We start from the raw sequence: 26713 nt of genomic DNA, 5'->3' as shown, positions 1-26713 counted from the left end.
TGTTATTTGTAAATGTCGTGCTATGTTTGATCCCCGTATTCTGACGGGAACGGGTCCTACGCAGGGTGAAACAGTGGGTGTCGGCTATTGATGATTTATTTCTTAGTAACACAAAGTGAAAATTCTCTAGCGTATTGTCCTAATAGTAATTTTGTTGTAAGCAATTTCAAACAAAACAAAAGGTGGTCCATATTTTATTTGACAACTCAATTTATCAAGTTCAACCTAATTTTGATTAGTCTAGTTTAGTTACTTACCTATATTGTGTCCGCGAATCGGTAGCTAAATGATGTTTGATCAATTAATGCTTTCCTTATTTTAATCTACTTATCTTACTTTTCAATATCATCAGAATTATTATTTTAATCCCTCGGGAACATTCTCTCAGGATGAAAGTATCTAGTATATGTATATTTTCCGTACTCCTGACATTGTGTGCGATGTCTCACATTCACATTTATAATATTATTTATAGCGACGATTGCTACATTATGATAAACAGTTCTTTTAGTGTGATATATTGCTAAAAACATTAAAACTGTGAAATAGGATAATAAATAACACTTACTTATCAGTCTACACTTTTTAGACATTAGAACTTACTAAGTACACAACACGAGGAAGTGGTATTTGCTGCTTCTATTAGTGTGTAGCTGCTAAAATCTATGATTCACGAAGTCTTCATTTAAGAGTATTTTCTAGTAGATATTGTAGAATTTTATAAATGCAAACAATCAAAAGGATATTTATTTTTATTAATAACACTAATAAACTACATAAACTTGGATATAATAATAATTGCAAACTCGAAGATAACCTCCACTCAGATTTAGCTAGAATTTAGCTCAAATTAAAATCTAAAAATGTAAAGAACTCGGTACCGTAGAAAATTACAAAGGAATTCTGTTCATTCGGAATGTAAGAAATGAAACACGCTTTTGTGTTAAATCATTTTTATTTTTCTTAATTTCCATGAATACATAAATAAGATTTATATTACAAGTAAAAAATAACTGCATTGTTTCTAAACACTTAATGCAAATTAAAGATAACATTGTTGGTGGTTTTTATTCAAATGTACTTGAATGTGGTGGCTAATTATTAAGTTTAGTGAGATTAATGACAAATCTCGGAACGTGATCACTTCAGATAAGGCTACGACTAGAGACTACTTAAATCTCAAAACAAGGTCGAATCATACAATTATTATAAAGGTGCACACATAGAAATAACTTAACAAATACAATAGAGGCACACACGTGTCCCCACTAAGAAACTCGACACAAACAAAGCGAGTTTAAAATTGCTAATGAGTGGTTGCCTAAACTTGGCACAACATTATGACGATCCCTGAATACTGATTACGACAAATATTAACCATACAAATGAGTTGAATACCCAACCGAGTGAAATGTAACCCGACGTTCGTACATTTAAATAGGAACAATGTGCCTACTTTACTTTGTCGGGTTCACAAGCAATAAGCGTATTCAAATCTCTGATACATACAAACTATAAGTTAGATATCATAGATGATTAAGTAGGTAGGTAAATAACAGAGTATGAGGCAATCTAATGCATAATGGAGTGGGCTAATTAAAATTTAATGTTCCACACTTAGAGATCGATTTGTAAGCGCTCGGCTCGTTCGTTTTATTGATAATATGTTTTGCTTAGCTTAGCTTTGAGTATTTATTCAGTTGGTTGACATGATGAATCTAAATTATTTTGTTTAAGTATTTCATTCTTAAAATAGAGTTACTTATGTTGTATTTGTAGTATATGCGACATGTCTTTGCTATTACTGAGTCTTCTTATGGTTTATTTATATTCCACATTTAATTTATAGATATGCAGTGTTTTTTAAAACATGAGTTTTTAGGACAAATATTAGTTATCATTGCATTAGATACCATGAAATGTTTAAAACTATGTACATATGTTGATTTTTAATATATTGTTTCAATAAAATAGTTATATTAATTATCAACACGTAATTGCTTAAATCTTCTCATGTTATCAGGCATTTTGTTTTCAGATTGTCTTTTAGTTACGAGACAATTGTTTGTAATGAATTATAGATGTTACGAGCAATTCGGTAAAAACAATGAGTTTTTTGATTAATTGTTTAGTAGATTCAGTAAGTTCATCTTCCTATTTGGATAAAAGAAGATACTTTTCAATCAACTTACCGATTCATACGAAGTTAGAAATTAAGTCCGCCATTACGGGACAGTTGTGGACAAGTTGGAAACTGGTCGGGACATGTCCGGACGTGATCGCTTGCGGGATCGAACTTTACGTCTCGTGTTGCTAAACTGGTTAGTTTCTTTTTTTGTACCCAAGAAACTAGTTACACTATCTGGACGGGTGACAATTTTGGATTCTAATTATATGGGAAAAAAGCTTTCTTAAATTACTTGGTTACTTTTAATTAAACAGCAAAAAAGTCAACTGAATTTGGAGTCTCGTTGACAGGTTCAAAACTAGTTATTTGCTTTTTATACTGTTTTCTCAAAGTTTGTTCATAAGATTTAATCATCCGATGCGGTTGCAATTGCATGAATAACGTTAAACATTCATGTTTTGGAAAACAATTGTGGTTTCTTATCGTTGTTATTACGGCAAACTCGGCAAGCGTTATTGCTGTCTCATTCGCTTTATCACATTAAACCTATTTAAACCTTAATACCCTCTGATTAAAATATGCTGATGAGGTGTGATAATATGGCAAATTTGTTTGTCTGTAATTATTCATTGCTATAAATAGATATTTTCAATGCCGGAAATTTTGAGTAAACTATAATATCATAAGACTTTAAAACTGATTATATTCTTACCAAATCTCATCAAACTTCGAATAAACGAAAACTGAGAGATTTATGTAAAACAAAAATTTTTTGATAATAATTTTGCTACATGCAATGAATACAAATTTTCATCTGATATCACAAGTTAATAGAATTTCAATATATTTTAAAAAAATATTGATTTGAATATTTGTCTCAACAATGCTATTTATAAAAACTTGTATGTTTAAACAATAAAGATTTGTATTAATCCAATCATCATATTCGTAATGCAAACATTTTAATGACGACTATTTCACGAATAGTGATCTTTTACAGGCTATCTAACTTAGCTATTTTAGATGGTTTAATGGAAAAAATGTAATAAAAAAAACTTATAATGCAAGAATAGTCAAAAGGCGACTTTTCCACTAATAGTGATATCTTCCAGGGTAACTAACTTAGCTACTTTAGATGGGTTAATAGAAAAAATGTAATACGTAACCTTATAAAAAACTTATAATGCTAGAATAGTCAAAAGGCAACTTTTCCACTAATAGTGATATCTTCCAGGGTAACTAACTTAGCTGGTTTAATGGAAAAAAATGTAACAATGCATCACGAAAGTTCGCGATGAGCGTGTTTTGCGATCGGCTCCGCTGCCGTGCGCCGCGGAGTGAGTCATGACGCTCAAGGCCAGCTCGCCGGCCGGCTCCCCTTAGCAACCGTGTTACCGCCTTTCCTTTTCTCTTTTTTATCCAATTGTTTTTATGGTCATGACGATAACTGTTTCAAAGATTGGATCAGTTGCTATGGCGGTCCGATGTGGCAAAGCTTCGACATTACTGCTAACGTAATCAGATAATTTGTGCGTGGCTGTTTCATGTTTTTCGAGATAGTGTTTATCTATTTGTATGTCTTATGAGCTTATGTATGTATGTTTGTGTTGTTCTTTGGAAAGTTCTACAGTTTTAACAGTTAAATGATTATGAATATATGATGAAGTTTTATTTTCCATATTGTCCTTTAGCAAGTTTTACTTAAATACATAGTTTTATACTTTTCAATACATTATGAGTTTTTTTTTACCTAAATGGTAGGATTGACATGGTTTGTTATGTCTCGAACTTTCTTTACGTTATGCGCAATTGGGTTTACGTATTTTTTAATTTGTTTGTTTTTTACATGTATGTGATTTTCTTTCTGATAACTGATCTACGATTGAGTTAGTCATTTGTAATTACCTATATAATTAACGAGGTTTTTTATTACCTTTTTCAATTTTAAAATATTGAGTTTTGAAAGCCTTGTAGATTAGTTTGTGACAGAAAGCGATCGTAAAGACGCAGTGTTTAAGTTAACTGTTTCGATGGACAAAAAACCCACGTAGTTATGTAACTCAGTGTAACATTTTTACCAGTAAAAAGTAGATAAAATTATTTAAAAAAATATTTCACTTAGAAATGTAATCTGTTTTGTCACCTGTAAACGACTGTCGCTGATACTGTAATAAAAAATATTATCTATAACATAAATTGATTTACCTTTATCGTCTATTAATTCAGTACAGTGCAAAAAGTAATCAACAACATATACATTCGTAATATTATCCCTAAATCTAAGCTCCTCTTCCTATTTTGAAAAATCGAGAAAAATTGCTATAAATTCACCAAAAGGATTACACATAATCGATTTGTTAACCTTTGTTAAAACTTCGAACAACGATACATCAAAACCATCAAAAGAAATTCTCGAAAGTTCTACCGGGCTGACGCAACATCGGAAGTGTAATAATAATGACTGCCGTTACCAATAGCCAGATACTATTAGATCTTTTTGTTCGTTTAATTCCCATTATCTTACATCACACAAACTGTTGCTAAGTGCATTTAGTTCCCAAGTCTATCGATGACAAAAGTGCTAAAACAAAAGGCATTGTGCGCAGAATCGGGTCTTTTCGTAACAATGGTCATCCGTGCTAACATGAATTGTGTGACAATAAAACTTGTTTCCTTTAGCACATTACATTTTGTAACACCTTGGACTTCCAATTCAATAATATAAATTTGACAAATCTAAATTTTCATATTCTGTTCTTGTAATTCAAACAATCCGTTTACAATATTTTTAATATCTAAAAACTTAATCTAAATTTTTTACAACATAGTGACATCGACCAATTGGATCTCGATTACAAGTCACTTAAAACCACCACGATTACTGATATCTTTACTATAGACGATAAGTTTACAATATCGCATAACACTACAATCGGAACAAAGAACCCTCACAAATACTTATTTCTAAACCATAACAGATTCTTATTTGCTAACGACAATTATAACTAAAACAATATTATTCGCTGTAAAATATGTACAAATGAGTAACGTACACGATAACATTTAAGAAACACCATTACTTAAAATTAGAAAAATTTTTCATGTGAACGAACTGTTATGTTCCACCGGTGGAACTAGAACAAAGAAGCCGGCCGGCGTTTGCCGGAGGCCGGCGCGCGACGGCGCAGAGACGTGCGGTGCACTCCGCGGGCGCTCGCGACTGGCGCGCGGGGACCCCGCGGCCTCCCGCGGAGAGACGCCCCGCACCCCCGGCCGCGGCCTTCTATATATACCGCGCACAGTCGCCGGAATCGTCAGTCCGTCACACAGAGCGACAGGGTCGGGTGGGTCGAACGGTGAGCCGAGGGCGAGAGACGAAGCCCTAAGGTTACGAGATCAGATCTGATGCAGTCGTGTTAACCTCGGACGTTACAACTTCCAATCGATCTCTTCACGATAACTAGTCGCCGGTCGTGAAGCCGGTCGTTCAGTGCGCATTCGCAGTACAAAAGAGACTTGTGATATTTTTCTAGTTTTTTAAGTTCCGCAACGGAACGCTTCGTTTTAAATCGCGTTTAAAAGTGTACAATATAAGTAAAAATTTGGAAAACATGGAGATCCTGCCGGTTACGAGTCAGTTTAACGTCGGATTCAGTAGTGAAAAAGGTGAGTCCACACTTTCTATTCTTCGGCGAGTGGGGAGGGAAGTTCGACTTTCTAACCGGCGGCTGTCAGCTGTTGCTAGGCGGCGCGCGCACAGACTCCGGCCCCGGCCGGGCCCGGTCAGCTGACGCAACAGCTGTTCTGCTTCTTGTTAACACTTAACAGATAACTTGATCACATTCTTATTAGGATTTCGAATTTCTCAGAACCTTGTAAGATTCTAATTTGAAAATTTTGCAAATACATTTCTTTCATCTGTGTATTATCAGAAAATAAATGAATAAGTGAATAACCGTCGGTGTGTATTGTTGCAGCGTGGAATGGGCCCACATGGAGAGAGGCGCCCGTGCCGGTGCCCACGGAGACGGCGCTGGCCCAGCGGCTGGAGCGCGAGCTGCGCGCCGCCAAGGGAGCCAGCGAGCTGGCCACGGCCGAGGTGCTGGTGCCGGCCGAGCTGCTGTGCCGCGCGGCGCGCCAGACGCTGGCGCTGGCCGAGGGCGAGCCCTGCGGCTCGCGCGGCGCCGCCGTCATCGTGGACGTGGCCGGCCGGCGGCTCGCGGCCTTCAAGATAGACCCCAACACGCTCACCACGCACGAGATACACCTGCACCTGGAGCACGACGCCACCAACTGGACCAGCCTGCTGCCGCAATTCTTAAAGTGAGTGTGAGATTTATTTTTATGTACCTACTGTTAATTTTGAGAATCTTAGTTTCAAATAAAAAAAAATCTACTTTTCATTTAAAATATTTTATCTGGGAATTTACTTCATTCTTTTTGAAGTTTAGAGTTTGTAGTGTGGCCTATGATAAAAATATAAAATATCGATAATTTTGTTATCGACTTAATTTAGCAAACATCCCCGAAGTTACTAATTTATAATTTCCTGATTGACTTTACTGATCGATCGTTTCTTCCACAGAAACTTAACGAGAGGCGGCACCATCATCATCAGCCCCCAGTTCACGATAGAAAAGAAAAAGTTGTTCCGGAGTCAAGCCGAGTGAGCGAGCGAGCGAGCGAGCGACGCCGCGGAGCGTGTGGGTCTAGCGCGAGATGCGAGCGAGCCGACTGATTGCCCTCCTCGATATCTACGTATCGTTATTTTAAATATCAATATTATATTATGTATATTATATTTTTAATAAGAGAAAAAAGCACAGCGTGATATGTAATGTATAGTAGTAGTAAGCGTCCGGCGCGCCGCGGCCGCCGGCGAAGTGCGCTTTGTCGCCAAAGCGTCGACGTTCCGCCGGCGGCGGCGGCCGGCGCGTCGGCGGCGCGGGGCGGCCGATCTCGCGCCGTCGCCGGCCCCCACCGCCGCCGCCCCGCTGCTGTTGTTGGTGTTGTGGATGCGTGCGTGATGCGCGGCGGCGTTAGGTGCGCACCGTGATCTCAGCCGCCGCCGCGCGAGTGATATGATGCCCTGATGATGATGATGATCGACTTAGTGTTACGTATTATTTTTTGTTGTCGAGTTCGATTCTATTGTGAAGTTGTGTAGAGTTGGTATATTACATGTATCGTAATTCGTATTTATTAGAGGCGGCCCCGCGTGCGGGGCCAGATATGTGTACGTCTTTTGTAATTGTACTGGTCCGTACATTTGTTTGTGATACTACTTTTGTAATGTATAAAATTTAAATGAGAAATATACGTTTAATAAAGTGTGAGCGAGCCGCGAGTCGCGACGTGTCGTGTCGTGTCGTGTCGTGTCGCGCCGCGTCACGTCGCGCGGCGGCTCGCGGATGCAATAGAGAGGCGCGGATGCTGCGTTTTTAATATACTGCAAAGATCTCAGGTTATATTATTATAGTTATAACAAGTATTAAGTTATTTAAGTTAATATAAAGATTGTACTTTTTGTAAGATTGTTTTCTATCGCAAAGATGCGTTTGTATAGTCCAGTGTGAAACTGAACTTCAGTTGACGACATATTATTATATTGAGAGAGTCCGATGCATTTTCTTCATCCAGTGTAAATTAAATGTATATCAATAGACACAGTTTTTAAACAAAATCTAAATGTTCGTAGGGTCCAGTGTTCTAAACGCACAATATCATAGAACTAGATTTCACTTTCATCAAAAAAAAATGTTTTAAAAAAATTATAAAAAAAAAATACTTGTAAACTTGAAAATGTCGACATATACAAAACTAACAATAATGATATAAATGTATCAATTGTTTATAATTGATATTTATTTCATAGACAGTAAAAAGAGAATGTAGAAATTATTAAAAAATACATAGTTTCAAATAATGGAAAACCTGTTTTCTTTGTTTCAAAATCACCTACCCAACCTGATTTCAATAAAGCAGCAAAGTACTACATCTACTTGAATACTTGAAAATTTTACTGACGAGCCATTAGAAATCAAAGCTGTTCATTTAATGCTGCTGTAGGTACTCTTAAATCTCAAACTATTCCATTTGATGAGGTATAATAGGGATTTTGGAATCCAATTATCTATCTCCGTTTAGCCGAATCATTGATGCACAGAACAGTAAAATCCAGCAAAGTGGAGGTAATAAACAAGTAATAACCGAATAATAGAGAACCAGTTTTCATTTACCATTTACTAAAACGAGTTTGACAAAGTGAACAGCACACTGGTCGTAAAATTAAGTAAAGTACGAGTATATCTATGCATTTACATAAAACGAAAACGTTCCGAGAGGGGCGACAGATTTGAAGAGCTACAACTCCGGTCGAGGTCAGCGGGTCCGGACCGGTCCCGGAGGTGACGCCCTCCGCGAGGTCCGCTCCTACCGAGCACACCGCTTATCGATAAAATAAACTATCCTACACTGCACAACACTATTGTACTAGACCAGAGCTTTCAAAACTTTTTACCGAATACAAATAAAACTAATGTATTCAATACGTTTTCGATTCAAAGCCCTGTGCTGCCTCGATAACCCAGTGGATTGCTTATGCTTCGAAATAAGTGTACCTAACGTGTTTTTTATTCATTTAAAAAATAAATTCTCAGAAGACGTTCGGAGTTTGGATATTGGTGGAGCTCAAATCCGTCTAGATCTATCTAGAAGAGAGGATTACGAAGCTTATCGGCTTGCACGCCTATGAGGCAGATTGTGTATGAACATTAAAATGTTCATACACAATCTGCCTCATAGTCATATATCATAAAAATATCTGTATATGACCACATTCTGGCAATAAATGGTTTATGATTTTTTTTATTTTTTAAGTGTTAGCCCTTGACTACAATCTCACCTGATGGTAAGAGATGATTCAATCTTAGATGGAAGCGAGCCAACATGTTAGTAGGATGAAAATTCACACCCCTTTCGGTTTCTACGAGACATCGTACCGGAACTAAATCCCGGTATTTGCCGGTAGGGTTGCTCGCCATGGCCGAAGTCTTCCACCAGCCAGACCTGGTCCAATTAAGAAAACCTCAATCGGCCCAGCCGGGGATCGAACTCAGGCACTCCGTCTTATAAAACCTCCGCGCATACCATTGCTACATACAGCAAAGGCTGGCTTTTATACCGGAAAATTACATATTTATTTTTCACGGGTGGAACTAAAGATGGAAGCGGGCTAACAAGTTAGCCCGCTTCCATCTTTATTTCTTTAGCCCGCTTTAGTTTCGTGTAGAAACCGAATTATTGTGAATTTCTTGGTAGAAAGATTTAGCGTTCCGGTACGATGTCGTGTAGAAATTGGAAGGGGAAAATGTGGATTTTCATCCTCCTCTTAACAAGTTAGCCCGCTTCCATCGTAGATTGCATCATCACTTACTATCAGACAAGATTGTAGTAAAGGGCTAACTTGTAAAGAATTAAAAAAAAAACAGGATTTTTAAAGCTACGCTATCCGACCAACGAGATAGTTGATCCAGTTTATGTTAGTAGCTTCTAATGTACGTATTATATTATCAATACTTCTATACTAATATTATAAAGAGGAAACATTTGGTTGTTTATTTGTATGTTTTAAATAGGCTCTGGAACTATTTTAACAGATTTGAAAAATTCTTTCACTGTTGGGAAGCTACACTATCCCCACATGCTATAGGCTATATTATATCTCCGTATTCCTGTGGGTACTCCACGCGGGCAAAACCGCGCGCGTGTGCTAGTAATTTATAAGATCACCTTATTGATGAACTTCTTTGCACCTCACATTTTGAGTATCTATTATCTTGGTTTACATTGTAAATGTTTTCTATCATTTATTGTAGGAGTTACAAGGCTGCCTTTGATACTGTGAATACCTAGTACACAATAAGCGTTTTTGCTAGATTTTTTCTTCCGCTGAAGGTGATACTTCAGATAACAAATATTATCAAAATACCTATCTAACAATTTCTTACGATAGCTCGGTTAACTAGTAATTAATTTTAAGACCTACTGCGTAGCCCAGACCTCCCTCCTTCAACTCAGAACACAGAGCACATGGCACAGACCTACCACTCGCTCGTTTACTGAAAGTAATAAAGTACATAGTTTACTCTGAAACAGAAATAGGATTGCTACAGAAAGTGATACATATTGTTTTAGCTGCTTGGATGTTACCCGTGAAAAATAAATATGTAATTTTCCGGTATAAAAGCCAGCCTTTGCTGTATGTAGCAGCAATGGTATGCGCGGAGGTTTTATAAGACGGAGTGTCTGAGTTCGATCCCCGGCTGGGCCGATTGAGGTTTTCTTAATTGGTCCAGGTCTGGCTGGTGGACTTCGGCCGTGGCGATTTGGCGTTCCGGTACGATGTCGTGTAGAAACCGAAAGGGGTGTGAATTTTCATCCTACTCCTAACAAGTTGGCCCGCTTCCATTTACGATTGCATCTTCACTTACCATCAGGTGAGATTGTAGTCAAAGACTAACTTGTAAGGAATAAAAAAAGCACACTAACTCGCAGCAGCGTGGTGGGTCGAAGCTCCATATCCCCACTCTTATAAGGAGGGAGGCCTGGTCCTGTAGGGGGCCGTTCCAATAGTCTGATATAATATTGACGATGATGAATGTCAATAATTTACTTCAAAAAAAGTCTCTAGTAATTCTAATATCTCACGAGATATCTATAGATAGCAACCCACCCCTTTAATCGATTCTACGGGATGTTAAATACCCCCATCCCCCCTACAAAGCCTTATAAATAACGCCGTACGCACGGCCGAGCTCCTAATTTACCAACTTTTGTGTTGACTTTACTGAAATTTCACATTACCGCTCCAGTTCTACGCAACGACAGTTGTTCTTTTGTTATTTTCTCCAAATACAGCTATAGCACTTCTCACAGTAGGTCATCACCATTGGCAACTTTTTAATTAGGGTAGGGTAGGGATTTTCCATACGTCAAAAACGCTGTCGTCCATTTTCTGACATCACAATGTTACTTGATGTACTAAACGATGTATTATTGACTAATATTTTTGCCAAACGCTCCGTTTGTAGGGGTTTGTAATACTGACGTCATGAAACAGTTGTAATACAAGATTGTCACGGTCGACAGGCGTTTTGGCTAATTTTTTTTTTCTCACAATTTTCAGGTATCAAAAAATATGATATTTTTTTTAATCTAATAGAACGAGAACAAATTAAACACATTAAAAAAAGTGTCAACTAGCCTATTGTGACAGAGCTGAACGGCTCAGCGTGCCGCCCATGAGTTGCAACACTTGCAACATCAACAACTTCGCTATTCAGGACTGAGAAAATGTACAAAAAAAATCTTGAAAGAAAGAATAGTTCGGTATGTCATAGTCCGCCCCATAATCGAACCCTGGACTCGTGATCTGAAGCCACATGACTAACGACTGGACCAACGGGGTGGTAATACGGTGATAATATTTGGCTCTGTAAAGATTAGCAGGAATGGTAACAATATTTCCCTAGCAACCTGGAAAGGAAGGAAACCTTCGTGTTGCTAGGGAAATCTTTGAAAGTATTTGAACTTAGGACAATCACCTTAAACTGCAGCCCGAGTAAGGCTGCCAATGGTCCAATGTGGTAAACGAGTAGGTAGCTGCAAGTAAATAAAGTCACTTTTTGTTGAAATTAAAATTTTTCCATAATTAAGCAATAAAAATTCTTTTGAAAATGTTAATTTAATTTTTATATAATTCTACATAAAGATTTCATCATTCCAAACAATTAAATATCTTTAAAGACATTTTAATATTACTGCAAATTGCTATATCTTTTTAAAAACACCGCTGAATATGGGTAAGTAGGTATTAACTTAAATTATATTAAATTCGTTTTACAATTTTAAAAGCATCTTAACTTTTTAATGTCATGAGCCATGCTGATCGCAACTAACACACGATCAATTTTATCGGCTGTCAAGTCGTTAGCGCTGCAGGCATATGATCGTCAGTGGCTGAAATTAAGATCCATGACCAGAAGCATCTTAGCTTCAGAAAATTGGCCAGAATCGAACTCTTTTCTTTCTTCTTTGTTGAAAAATCAAAGCATTACCAACTGTGCCGGCGAAGTGTGAAAATGGAAAAAACATTTCCACAGTAGTAGGAAGTGGGTCACGTCGCTAGCGGAGAGTATTTTCGGTTATCCAGCCCTTGCACAATGGGCTATTAAAGATGTTCGCGCATTGTACTCGCCGCACCGCACTGTGATAACTGCGGCGCCCTGCAATTGCTTCAGCCGTTACCACCCTATCGACAAAGACGTACCGCCAAGCAATTTAGCGTTCCGGTATGATGTCGTGTTGAAATCGAAAGGGGTTTGGATTTCCATCCTAACAAGTTAGCCGTCTTCCATCTATAGATTGCATCATCATTTACCATCAGGTGAGATTGTAGTCGAGGGCTAATTTGTAAAGAATAAAAAAAATACTTCCTTACTAGCTTAGTCGTGCTGACAAGTGATTTAGAATACCGGTGTAAATGTAGAATACTAATTCAATTACTTCATATACTATGGTGAGACAGTCAAGACATCAAAAGTGTCAAGGTTGGTGACGCTAAAACCTAAAGCCTAAAGGTTTCTTTAGGCTTGGAAGTCCAAAAAGTCTGATGAACATTATATGATATATAAAGATAATGACTTATTGTCAACACAAGCAGCCGCACGCAGTTAAGGCCGCTGGTGCGATTTATGCGGCTTGTGCGGCGGTGTGCGACCAGCGTTACAGCGAGGGATATTTCACTTTCTAACCGCAAACGAGATGATGATTGCGATTGTGATTGCCCGCAGATAAACACAAAGAGATTGGAACTGATTAACTGTAAACTGCTTTACTGCCTACTACACTTAATGTATACTAATAATAAAAAGCAGAATAGTTTGTATGTATGTTTGTTTCAACGGGCTAATATTTGGAACTACTATTGAAATTGGAAATATTGTTTTTGTTTATCATAGCCAGACTTATGAAATTATGAGTGGCATGGTCTTACTTTATAGGGTGGAGAGGGGTATATATGGCGTTTTTGTATAAGAACGAAGTCGCGGGCGTTTTCTATAATAGGCATAATCGATTCATAAGAACGTCGTATGTATTTTTAAAATAATTATTAATTGAAGGCAGGTAACCCATCCGATGATAAGTCAAAAACCATAGCATACTGAAAATGATTGGTCACCGAAATTCAAAAAAGGACATTAATGTTTATCATATTATCGACCTTTTGAAAGTCACATAAAACTAATTAGTATTATGTACATGTGAAACCATCTATGCAAACATAGACTACTTATCGACAGACGCGATTAGCAGTTTTATCAGTGTTTCTATTACTTACTTTATAAATAACTTGTTTGCTTTGTACTAACTATACTATACTAGGTTTTATTCTCAGCTTCATTCGCGTATTTTAACGTTTTTCGAGCAAGCCAATACCACATACAATAATAAGTAGGTAGGTATAAGTTGTAAAGGTAGGTAAATACTTTATTAGGCACCTACATAAAACAGACGGCTGAAAAACAATTCGCCTTATCCAATCGGATAAAAATAGATTGAAAAAATTTTTAATAAAAAAAAATTCAACCGACTTCCAACACAAAAATTAACCTAACCTAAACAGCAAAAAATAACGTCGTACCTATGTGCTACCTTCTGATCAGTTGGAAGGCGGTGCCAAGCCAGTGATGTTTTAATTTAGTTTAGATAACAAAAATTCTGTGGTTGATTCAGAAATGGCTTTAATTAAAACGCGACATGAACGACAACGACATGAAGCTACTAACGAAAAATTAACTTGTTAGTAATCAGATATTATTATAGGACTCAAAAGGTGATTACAAATATAAGAAAACTAATGTCGAACAAAGGTTATGATTCACAACACTTGTCAGGACAACTTAATTAATAAATCAAACTGTAACCAAAATAAGATCCTAGAATGGCAGAGAATGACCTTGAGTGGAGTCACGCACTTGTGAACGATGTATGTAGGGTTAAAGGTACCTTTGACTGTATACAAACACTCCCCTTTTCCACTCAAGTCACTCTCCCCACCTATCTTAAGTAACCCATAAAGAATTACACAACAAGAGATGTGGACGGCTCGAACGCCACGAGCACACTGAAGCCAACACGAGATCGAGTGACGCCATATCCGTCACAGACTACTATTTCCAACACTAAACGGCGATAACATTCGGCCATCCTGGTGGCGCATCCGTCCCTGGATCGCGTTCGTGTCTGGTGCAGTTGCGTTTACACTGACAACTTGAGCGTGTACAAACCACTATTGAAGGTCGTGTATGACTCATTTTTAATCGAATGAGTGTGTATGGGCCTTGTGTATCTAGGGTTATGTATAGTTCAAGTCACCAAGGTATATGCAAGGTCTTGTACGACTTATTTTTATCAAAATATGGCAGTAGGGTTACTTCAATCCGGTAACCAAAATTCACAAATTTCAAACAGTTATAAGTTGCAATTATTAACACAAAATCTATACGGCATCATTTCGCGTCTTGTCATAATATTAAAACGCAAAATTTGATCGATAACACCGTGAAACACAATTTCTAAACAATTTCTGTCAATACCGTCAATACTTATCACGAAATCACGATTCACACACTAATTACATCCGAATTTAACAATACCGTAATGTAAAACTCATCGATGTTATATTCAATTAATTTGTTACCCTCTTTTATGAAAAATGTTCTCTCATACTAGATTTAACAAAGAAATGAAAAACGATTGGCCGAATTTAGGGTAATTTAAAACTACGTCGATATCTTTATTTACTTTGTGGGCACAAGTTCTTTATCGCACTTCTGATATTATAGGACTCAAAAGGTGATTACAAATATAAGAAAACTAATGTCGAACAAAGGTTATGATTCACAACACTTGTCAGGACAACTTAATTAATAAATCAAACTGTAACCAAAATAAGATCCTAGAATGGCAGAGAATGACCTTGAGTGGAGTCACGCACTTGTGAACGATGTATGTAGGGTTAAAGGTACCTTTGACTGTATACAAACACTCCCCTTTTCCACTCAAGTCACTCTCCCCACCTATCTTAAGTAACCCATAAAGAATTACACAACAAGAGATGTGGACGGCTCGAACGCCACGAGCACACTGAAGCCAACACGTGATCGAGTGACGCCATATCCGTCACAGACTACTATTTCCAACACTAAACGGCGATAACAATATAAAAAATGTTCTACGAAAAGAAAGGGACTGACTGTTATGTTTTGAGCCACTTGTAAGCCATAATTAAACTAGATCTGTTACTAAGTACCCCATTCTCGATTACTACGTGCTGTCTTCCGCTCCTAACGCCATCTATCGGCGCGGCGGAGAGACTATCGTACGATGCACGTCACAAGCCCTTGTTTACCATTGCATGCCGGGCCACATTACTCAGGCTATTTGCATAATTTAATAATTATATCTAATAACTAGTGTAACGACTCTCAAATTATTTAATTACAGCTTTGCTTGCAGAGTTGTGGCAACGCTACGTGGACGTGGGAATGTATAAAGAAATTCGGTAGTTGGTGCGTACATGAATAGAAGAAGGCGTTCTGACGGAAGTTAATAATTTACAGTGAATAACAAATTTTAGTAGGTACTAGCGGACGCCCGCGACTTCGTCCGCGTGGAATTTAGGAGGTATTTCACAAATCCCGCGGGAACCATGGATTTTTCCGGAATGAAAAGTAGCCTATGTGTTAATCCAGATTAAAATCTATTTTCATTTCATATTTCAGCCAAATCGCCAAATTGACAAAGTTTCATACAAACTTTCATCCCCTATTTTATCCCCTTGGGAGTAGAGTTGATCAAAATCCTTTCTTAGCGGATGCCTACGTCATAACATCTACCTGCATGCCAAATTTCAGCCCGATCCGTCCAGTGGTTTGGGCTATGCATTAATAGATCACTATGTCAGTCAGTCACCTTTGAGTTTTATATATTTAGATTTTTTGACAACACACTTTTCACTTTGAAGTGGAAGCAAGTCTGTGATAGGTATTCACTCAACAATATTCAATTGCATTTTTTCATCAATCAATTCCACCATTGCTAAGGATTAAATTAGGTTCCGTATATCATTATTGTGAAGCATTTTTTGACAACACACTTTTCACTTTGAAGTGGAAGCAAGTCTGTGATATTCACTCAACAATATTCAATTGCATTTTTTCATCAATCAATTCCACCATTGCTAAGGATTAAATTAGGTTCCGTATATCATTATTGTGAAGCATTTTTTGACAACACACTTTTCACTTTGAAGTGGAAGCAAGTCTGTGATATTCACTCAACAATATTCAATTGCATTTTTTCATCAATCAATTCCACCATTGCTAAGGATTAAATTAGGTTCCGTATATCATTATTGTGAAGCATGATCATTATTGTGAAGCATGATATTTTTACCAAGTGCCAGATAGGTAGCATATCTTATTTGTTCTATGACCCAGAAGACCCTAATCTATATCTAGGACTTTTACTAGATACTATGTCAGCAAACAAGCAAGCAGCAACTTAGTATTGTAATATATTCTGGGGGTACCCCATGGAAAGGAATCAAATAAAAAATTCTATTCCAGAAGACTTCTAATCAAGTTTTGATAAGTGATATGCAGGTAAGTAGTAATTGTACCACTGGTTAGGAACTGATTTCCTTCAATCGAGAAGACTCAAAAAACTCCTCACCAGTTCTTTTAGTTAAGATCTGATCAATGAACAGTATCTCACCCCGTGTACAAGAGAGCCGCGCCGATTGCCATGAGTCTTTGACATCATTCACATCACCAATTACAACGACACCGGGAGCCTTGTTTTCGATTTCGAAACCGTGTAACAGATTATGTTGTCTTGTAAAAGTTTGACCACTCACTGTTGTGATAAGGGAGCTGATAACAGGGATATCGCTCAAAGTTATCAGTTAAGAAAACAGGTTATTACTTTGTTTATCAGCGAAAATATTAAATCCCTTAATACCTTTTGTCATGCCAGACAGACAAAATATAGATTCAAGCTTTGGTAACGATTGATATAAATCTAGAATATATATTTCAACAACTTGTAAAACGGAGGATTTGTCTTATAATATGTTAGTTTGTCTGTAAACTGTATCAGAAATTACAATCCATTATTTGCATAGGGTGAAAAAATAATTCAATGCAAGTATATTATATTTAGAGACAAATTAATATCTCGTGATACAAATAATATAAACAGTTGTAGATATAGGTAATGTGTTTACTTGAATGCACTTATCAGATAATAAGTCACTTATCTCCAGGTGATTGCACTCCAAATAAATTGACTTTGTTTTTAGTTCTGCTTTATTTGTATGACCCTTAATTGTACCTAATCTATTTTCATTCACTCGACCTGGTGTAAAGCGTTTTTTTTTTCATATATCCTGATATGTACTTAATCGCTAGCATCTTTGTGGCAACCATTCGAAAAACTGTTCCAACTGAAAGGGGAAGGTTGTCACGAAACGAAGTGTACGTACGTAGTTTGTAGGTTTTTTTAATTCTTTATAAGTTAAGCCTTGACTGCAATCTCACTCGATGGTAACTGATGATGCAATATAACATGGAAGAGGGCTAAGTTGTTAGGAAAGTCTACACCCATTTCTGTTGCTACCTATACATTTCACCGGAACGCTAAGTAGCTTGGCGGTACGTCGTAGCCGCCCACAAGTCAATTTTATCCTACTCGGAAATTTGAGGATCTGTGGTCTTCTCTGTTCTCAAAAATCACTTTTTTACGGCCTATCCCGGTCATTGTAATAACAATAACGATGAAATGAAATGAAAATACACTTTATTGTACAACACAAAGCAACATAAAATACAATAAATACAAAAAAAATATACTAAAAAAATGCACAATAGCAAAACATGAATGCCTTGACACCCCAGTCCCCTAAGCAGTTAAATGGTTGATGACGTCACAGTTTGACAGTACTAGCACAGAATACATAATACAGTACAAATACTACGTCCATAGCAATGTTATAAGGGTCAGTAGTGCCTAAAATTAGAACGGACCCAAAACTTTGGATTAGTTGAAATCCTTGGCAATTTTGGGTTGAGGTTATTGAGATGGTTCAACTTTGAGTTTTGTTTGTAATCAGACAACTTTGTGGGAATGTGTAATCTAGAATTAGGAAATAACTGAAGTTTACTTTACTTAATAATAATAGCAGAGCTGAGAATTTTTAACAAAGTAAAGCTCAGTCATTAATAAATATCACGTGTCTCAAACGGTGAAGGAAAACATCGTGAGGAAACCTGCATGCCAGATACTTTTCTTAATTCTCTGCGTGTATGAAGTCTGTCAATCCGCATCGGGCTTGCGTGGTAGTGGTGGTCCCCTCTCATTTTGAGAGGAGACTCGAGCTCAGCAGTGAGCCGAATATGGGTCTCAAATCCAGGAGCATGTGACACCAAGCCACGTAGGCTAACCACCGGACCAACGGGGTTATTATCATCTACTCGTATTCTATTAAATTATTAATTGATAAATATTTTTTGACCAAAAGAGAAATTCCTGAAGATTCATTTAGTGTTTCTGTGTTTATCACGTTTAAATAGACGGACACAGCATTGTTTTTATTATAACTATGTATCTAACTATAATAAAAACTGTTTTATTGTGCCATAATAAGTGAAACTGGTTTCCATCTATAGCAAAAACTGTTGCGAGTTAAAAATAGTGATTGGCCCTCGCTGCGTGAGTCGCTATTGTTGATAATAAATTACACACTTTATGGGCTTCTGGCGACCAACTAATAAGTTAGAATATTTAAAATCAGTAACTTAATATTTGAGGTTTTTCTATAGGTTACTATTTATTTTATTATTCGAACATGTTTGCATACGTTTTGTAAGCGTAAGGGTCTGACATATATCGATACTGATTCATAAAAGTTTAGGTACTTTACGAATATTTTTTTTTTAATTTAATTTAAAAATTGTGTACTTTCTTATACTAAATGAAATTCAGGCATTAGCCACCTTTGTTCAGTTTCAGTTTCGACAAGTGACATATCTTATAGTATAAAATCTTTGCTACCGGTACTTACCTATAACAAACTTTCAGCCTTCCTAACATAAGGAACTACCTACCTACTACCTATATCTGACTCTCGCAGGCTCCTTGTCTACAAAGTTTCGTGCGTACCTACATGCAAAATCTCTTAGCGTTTGGTTACGTGTAGTATGTACTCGTATTATCGACCGAAGGTTCCCCAAGGACAAACGGACTTGACAACGATCTCATATGATAGTGACAAATGACTGAATCGCTTGCCTACCTACTTGATGTTAAAATATTAAAATTTGATTCTTTTGGAAGTCAAACGAACAAGATTACGTAACTTTTTTTGAAAGATAAACATCTCTTCTATTCAAAAGGATTTGAAAAACACCTTCATGCGATGCCAAAACGTGAAGCAAACATTGTAATATTTATAGCCGGCAAATGTTTACCTTTACTATTCAATTTATTTCTATCATCAACATTTGAACGTTTATCTGTGTTATAATATCCATTGCTTGGTTGATTCTTCAGGATAAACTATAAATAGAAAAATATAAGCAATGTATGTCATACAATATTCGGGTTTGGATTGAGTACAGATGGTGGTAGCGACAAATCCTGATTTTCTGGTCGTCAGTAGCAAACAACACAATTAAGGAGTCAGGACCAATTGATAGTCTTTCATACAAGTCGAGGACACATAGATCCCCCTAGGGTTGGCGACAGTGCAATATACAAGTTTAGTTAATAATTCTATCCTAGGAAGTCGAGGAGACTTTAGATTTATTAATATATCGATACAAAAACGCATATTTGTGTGTTTAAACTAAAGAAACGTCAGCACACAAGAAATTCGCAGAAGGAAGGCATAGGAACCCGATTACCAATTTATTTTTCATCACTCGTTCGCTTCGTAATTCCAGTGCTCAGCTAGGCTATAAAGGATATAATAGATAAAGCTGTGTTTTTTCAAGAAATCGTCTCCTGATTCTGAGATTCACAGCTGAGATTCACAGTCCAGAGTTTTCACATTGGCTGTGTTACAAGGACACCCTGTATTTCGGAGACAACGGTAAATCTAGATGATTGATCCTTAATTAATAATGATACAGAGGTACATTTAACCTCAGTAGTATTTCTGCTTAAAGGGTAAAGTAGTCTTTGACCCGAAGGAGAATATTGTCGGTGAAGTTACAGCCTACAGGCACTGGAGGCTTGAGTCTTAGACGGGCAGCAGTTATTGATATTGTTTAAAATATGTGAAAAGTATAAAAATCGATACAGTTTCTGATTAGTAGTAGCAGTAGTAGTAGTTTCTGATTAGTCGGTCCCAATCAAACACAAACATACGCTGTGAAGGATACTAATTACATACATTTACAGGTGATTGTTAGGACCAGTTGTCAACCCTGGAGATAACGTGTGCATGTGTGAGCAACACGTGGATGAGATCTGTGCGAGATGGCGGGTTCATCTCGTCGGTTGCTAGGCGACGCTCGCCTGCGCTCGGCTCGTTGTGGGTCACCAGCATGTGTACATTTGCCATTGATGACGGTACATCGTATGGCAAGATATGGAAAGCAATACTTTATAATAGTCACTCACTCACAGAAGGCTTCTTCAAACTGAAGTTTGGTGGATATGTGTAGAAAACTTTTCCAATCTTTTGTAAAATTTTCAAGCTATGTGTAGGATAACTTGGTCCACTTTTTGACATCATATATTCATTTTCTCCGTTGTCTTGTTGGGGCAATTTTCCGGGTACCTTACCTTCTAGGGTTAAATCTAACTAACTCGTAAAGTAACCACCCCTAAAAAATAACAATTTTCCTCCTCATGATGATTGTCATGAGGCTGCACAATCATAATTGGCTCTGCATCATCATAATCAACATCATAAATATAATAGATAATTTTAAATCTGCTAAAGTTTGTGCCAATCATATTGCCCTTGTATATATACCATTTACAACATGACGCGATTACCTCAAAATTAGGTCCGCCGGTGTTTACATATAACATTTTTTTTGTGTATAATTAGGGTTTCTAGATATTTCCTATAGTTGTAGGTTAATCATTACACAATCCTCCACGCGATCCCGAAATAAAGGGGCAGATATTGGGACAACAAAATCATATAGGGATTTTATTTTTTCATTTTGAAGCACGGAACGCTACATACAAAATGAATTATTTCTTTCATTTAAAACTCAAAAACAAGCTCAATTCTGACCTCGGCAGTGATGGAATATTAAATATAAACAGCGCTATTACATCTGAGGATGTATAAGTGTATAAACGTGCGGAGTGCAAATAGGCCAACAAGCGTATCAGCTATAGATAAAGGAAACTGAACCGGTTCCAGCCGGCCGCCATCTTTGTTTACATATTAACAACTTTGCGGCTTTAAATAGGCCATTTAAACAGGCGTAATCTATATGTAATTACAATTAAACGAGATGCTCGGCTGCTGAACTGTTGAGTCAACCGTCAATCAACGCTATTGTTAAAGTTAGCAGGCGGTCAACTTAGCTGAATTTAGATGGACAATGTAATAAAAGCTAAAAAATTAGCACCGTCAAGTTGGCCAAAAAATGAGGGATAGATAGCCCCCATTCGCACGAGAGTTATTTGAACGATCGTTAAAAAAGCGTTCAAATATAGTATGAAGTTAAATGAAAGTCTATTTTCAACGCCCAAAATTGAAAATCTTAAAAACGCTGCCGTGTAAACTTATTATATGTGCTTGGGAATGCATTTGTTGTATTTGGACGCTTTTTTAACGTCCGTTAAAAAAACTGTCGTGCGAATAGGGGCTTATAGTGTAGCTAAAAAGTAAACCATTAGGTCGGTCAAGTTAGCCATGCCCCGTTGCATACATTTCCAAGAAGCTGGAACATGATCCTTACCATTGTAATGAAATTGTAAAAAATTTCCCCGTTAGTAAAGGCTACGACAATAATCCGGACATTTGGAACCCATATAACTTCTTGGTGATGAGCCTTGACTCATTACCGTGGAGCCAACTCTTCCTAAACCAAACCGGGGTATGAACCCAGGACTTACCAGCAACGTGTCCCCAACTGTGCCAAAACGTCGACGTCAAAACTGATTTATCAGTTTGTAGCAACGTGTTGTTTTTCCTATATTTTCACGAGCAATAAATAACACGCGGAAAATCTTCCATTGTATGTGAATGATCTAATACCTAGTTCCAACTCTAAAACAAGAGAAAAACAACGACAAGGAATTAGAAATCTCGAAGCGAATAATTTTAGCTTGTTTACTCCATCCGTAGCTGAGCATGGGGCAGGATGGAAAATAAATTGTGTTGTTTTTTTTAAAATTCTCGTTCAAATTTAAATTAGGTACCTACTTAGGTACTTACTTATTATGTGGAAGTTCTAAGTATTATTATATTTGTCTCTTTGTATTGAGTCTACTACCGGCCTGATCTCAGAGTTTACTAAATAAAAAATCATTTACTAGTTAATTAATATTTATTGTGTGAATATGTAGAAATCGAGGAGAACTTTAAAAAATCGTAAGAGCAAATACAGCGTTTAATATTTTTCCAATTAAGCACTTCAAATCACTACAATTTAATGAAGGTCTGGAGTCGATCTGATGATGGAGTAGAAACACAGACTTGGGAACTCTTCAACGGTTTAAAGCAGATCACTTTGAAGGCGGTGCTTAACCGGTTTTGTATTATTTTAAGTCGTTTCTGAAAGAGCTACATGAAAAATCTCTCTATATCTGTAAAACCTTAATCTTTATGATATTCTTACATGGCTTGAATTAATACATCACCGGTTTAGCACCGCCATCAAAGTGATGAGCAGGTAGAACGTAATATGATGTTATTTTTCGCTTTTTAGTTTAGTTGGTACGATTTATGTTTTTGAAGTCGGTTGTATTTCTTTTTATTATTTTTTTTTATTAGATCTTTAAGAGAAATGGTACTAAAGTTTCAATATCCAAATAATTTACGGTCCAACTCCGTTGGTGTCATAGAAATATCTAAACCACAAAATAACGAATGATGGAAAATGCTCAATTTATGTCTTAGTTCCGTGCTAGGTACACCAATAACCTCAACCTAACTTTTCATGGTTTCTAACACCACAACAAACGAAATGGCCCTTTATCTTAATTCAATGTACAAGTTCCGCGTTTAAAAATAATCCTCCAATTAGCCAATCTACGACCATTTGCTGAGACAATTGAAACAATTTATGTACATGAGAACTACCTTCACCATAGCACCATTTCGCATCTCATAACATCAAAACTACACTACATCTGACATACATTGCTGTGTTACTATAAGGTAAAAGGAAAATCCGCAAACAAAACAAGCAATAGATGCTAAAGTTTGTTTTAGTCGTAAAAAAGTTGAATGTTTTGTTGCCATATTTTGCCTAACACATGTTGCTATATTTAAAATTTTAAATTAATTCTGCAACCGGCGCGATCGTTTCATTTTAAATTCAAATTAAACTCTTGTTGTTGTTTTTTGATGTTTGACGTAGATTATAATATTATGATTCTATTTTGTAGGAGTTTGTAGTGGGTAGATTAAATGGTACGTTTTTAATGAAAAATATGCAATTTACACGGAATTTAAATAGAATTATTACGGCATATAGTCTCTGAATAATTTTAATATATTATGACGATCTGTCTATAGCATAGCTGTATTTAAGTGATGTTTTACATAGGAGAATTGCGCTTAGAAAGTACAAGGTAAAATGTTTTTCTTTACTATTTTTATATTAGGTCCGAAAAACAGCATAAATACTAAAATAGAACCTGCTACCTACTACCTGCTACTTGTCGTTATCTATTTCAGGATAAAGCCCCATTAATTAGGTTTAATAGATAGGATGAGGCGTCGAACAGAACTCAAATAGTTGTCTGTTCATCCAAACACTTTAATCTGATTCGAGGTCGTAAATACGAGCTTAAGGGCCTTATTACGTTATGTGACTTTAATATAACTAGACTAAAACAATTCTGTGTATATTATTGTCTACAAGATTTTTTCGTCATATTAAAAAAAATGCGATGTTTATAATATTTCTTGTAAGTTTTCGGTATTTTTCTCGAAAATTCAAATCGGTTTACTTAGGCTTAGTTGAACTTTTGAAACATTTGGTAATGATTTGGAACTTAGTCTCACCACGCTACGCTATACCCATTGGTGGGCTTAAGAAAAGTGATGATTATGTGAGGACCACAATCATATGGAAATCATAATAATAAAATTTTAATAAAAAAAATATAACCGACTTCAAAACCTGAAAACGTACCCACTAAACTAAAAACTGAAAAATAACATCATAATATTATTATGTTCTACCTGCTGATCAGTATGAAGGCGGTGCTAAGCCGGTGATGTATTATTTCAAGCCATGTAATATCATAGAGATTCAGATTTTGCAGACAGTGCTGTTTCATGTGCTCCTGATAGAAACGGTTTAAATTAAGAAAGTTAAGCCGTTTTTAACCGACTTAGAAGTCGGTTAAAAACGGCTTAACTTGCTCTCTGAATAATTGACATATTGTAACACCATCGACTTCCCAACTAACTGGGAAAATTTCTTGGACGGAAAAAATATCTATAAATAGTTAACAACAAAATTATTAATCCAATGTTTATAAATTACTGCGACAGCTCTGTTGTTGTCTGTGCGTTATTAAAATTTGTTGTAGTCTTTAATAACAACCTTCACATGTCTCACGACATAATATAATTTATCAAGGGTAGACCCTTAAGCCCAAATCGTGCTCGTAAAAAAATAAGCTCAGAATATAAGCCTATAACTCTTATCGTACACACACATGCGTGCAACAGCTGAAATCAGCCACGCACACAGACGCGAGGGTCATTCACACAGGGCCTTGACATCAATAGTTCCTATTGGTGTGTGTGCGTACTCACACATTCCTACTCGATATACATATTATAATGTGATTGACTGTTTGTATATGATACAGGGCACATTATAATAATCGTATTTTTCAATAATATGACATCACTATGGTTTTAAATATTCTTTGCATAGGCGCATAAGGGTACAGTAAATATTTTATTTACTGTGATAAAGGCCTGAGAATGCGCGGTTTATTGTTGATTAAAAATTGTATTTTTCAATTGAAAAAAAAAATACTTCAAACTACTTCGGACGTCATCTTGAAATTTATTTTGTTAAGGTTAAAACCTATGAGATGGCGATATTCAAATTAACTTTTCTCAAAAAAGTTAGCGTTCTCCCATGGTTCTCCCTGTAAAATAACTAAGAAGTTAATAAACATAAGAAAGCAAAAGTTAATCTATTAAAAGATCTATATCGCCTGACGCAAAATTATTATACACACAAATAAATAGCTCGTTTAAATGTATTAAATTAAATAGCAGTAAAAATAGATAATTCAGGAAAAAATAATCTAGCTGTACGAAGCAATTAGGTATTTACGTTGGCTATTGACCCTCTGCGATGACGAGTAAAATGCCACTCTAAATATACGATCTCGTGGATCATTGAAACTTCGACGACAAAACGTTACAAATATCTCGGTTGGGTGTTGAGCCCACCACACCGCACTCGCTGGCACAGCGCCTGATCGTGCCATTTCGCGCCAGATAAACGGATAAACAGCAGCGTGGGCTATGTGTCTATTTACTGAGTAAGGCATTAAATAACTCAGACCAATTATTGTATAGGACCTGCCTCGCAAGACGTTACTTTTTTGTCAAAGTATATGATCAACGATATAATGCGATCATAAAAACCATATCATCATATCGATGTTAAATACTTGTAATAGTGTTCGTCGGTTAAAGAGTTCCGTAAAAATACCTTTTTGTGTAATTGAATTGTGTAAAAAACGGGCAAAAACTTCTAGTTTATTATAAGACTAGTAGACACCGCGCGGTTTCACCCGCGTGGTTCCCGTTCCTGTAGGAATACGGGGATAAAATATAGCCTATAGCCTTCCTTGATAAATGGGCTATCTAACACTGAAATAATTTTTCAAATCGTACCAGTAGTTCCCGAGATTAGCGCGTTCAATCAAACAAACAAACTCTTCAGCTTTATAATATTAGTATAGATATATACCATATCTAAGCTCGTTTTCTTCTGAAAATGACAGACAATTTTGTTCGTGACTATGAGTGCGATACAGGTCCTTCTATAATTGGTCTGAGTTAAATAGATAAGTTTTTATGAGCTTCTATTTACTTGCCTTGCTTGTTATGTATGGCTCAAATAAAAATTACTTCCTGACATTTGACTGGATTTGTATAAACACTTGTGTTTTTATTCTTTACAAGTTGGCCCTTGACTACAATTTCGCCTGATGGTAAGTGATGATGCAATTTATGATGCGGGTTAACTTGTTAGGAGGAGAATGAAAATCCACACCTCTTTC

General features: G+C 36.6%; 1 protein-coding gene across 1 annotated transcript; it reads left to right on the top strand.

The window, feature by feature from the left end:
- Positions 1 to 5429: 5429 nt before the first annotated feature.
- LOC112054520 (protein charybde) lies at positions 5430 to 8061 on the top strand. The gene is made up of 3 exons (XM_024094336.2): positions 5430 to 5794; positions 6106 to 6451; positions 6714 to 8061. The coding sequence occupies exons 1-3, from the start codon at positions 5740 to 5742 to the stop codon at positions 6796 to 6798; spliced, it is 486 nt and encodes a 161-aa protein (XP_023950104.1). The 5' UTR covers positions 5430 to 5739; the 3' UTR covers positions 6799 to 8061.
- Positions 8062 to 26713: the final 18652 nt, after the last annotated feature.

This window comes from Bicyclus anynana, chromosome 19 (genome assembly GCF_947172395.1).
Source record: "Bicyclus anynana chromosome 19, ilBicAnyn1.1, whole genome shotgun sequence".
Lineage (NCBI taxonomy): Eukaryota > Metazoa > Arthropoda > Insecta > Lepidoptera > Nymphalidae > Bicyclus > Bicyclus anynana.
This window is presented reverse-complemented; position numbering and strand designations above follow the sequence as displayed.

Coding starts and splice junctions, on each gene's coding strand:
- LOC112054520 (XM_024094336.2), top strand. CDS start 5,740: ATGGAGATCCTGCCGGTTACGAGTCAGTTTAACGTCGGATTCAGTAGT. Junction 5,795..6,105: donor CGGATTCAGTAGTGAAAAAG/GTGAGTCCACAC, acceptor GTATTGTTGCAG/CGTGGAATGGGCCCACATGG. Junction 6,452..6,713: donor CTGCTGCCGCAATTCTTAAA/GTGAGTGTGAGA, acceptor TTTCTTCCACAG/AAACTTAACGAGAGGCGGCA.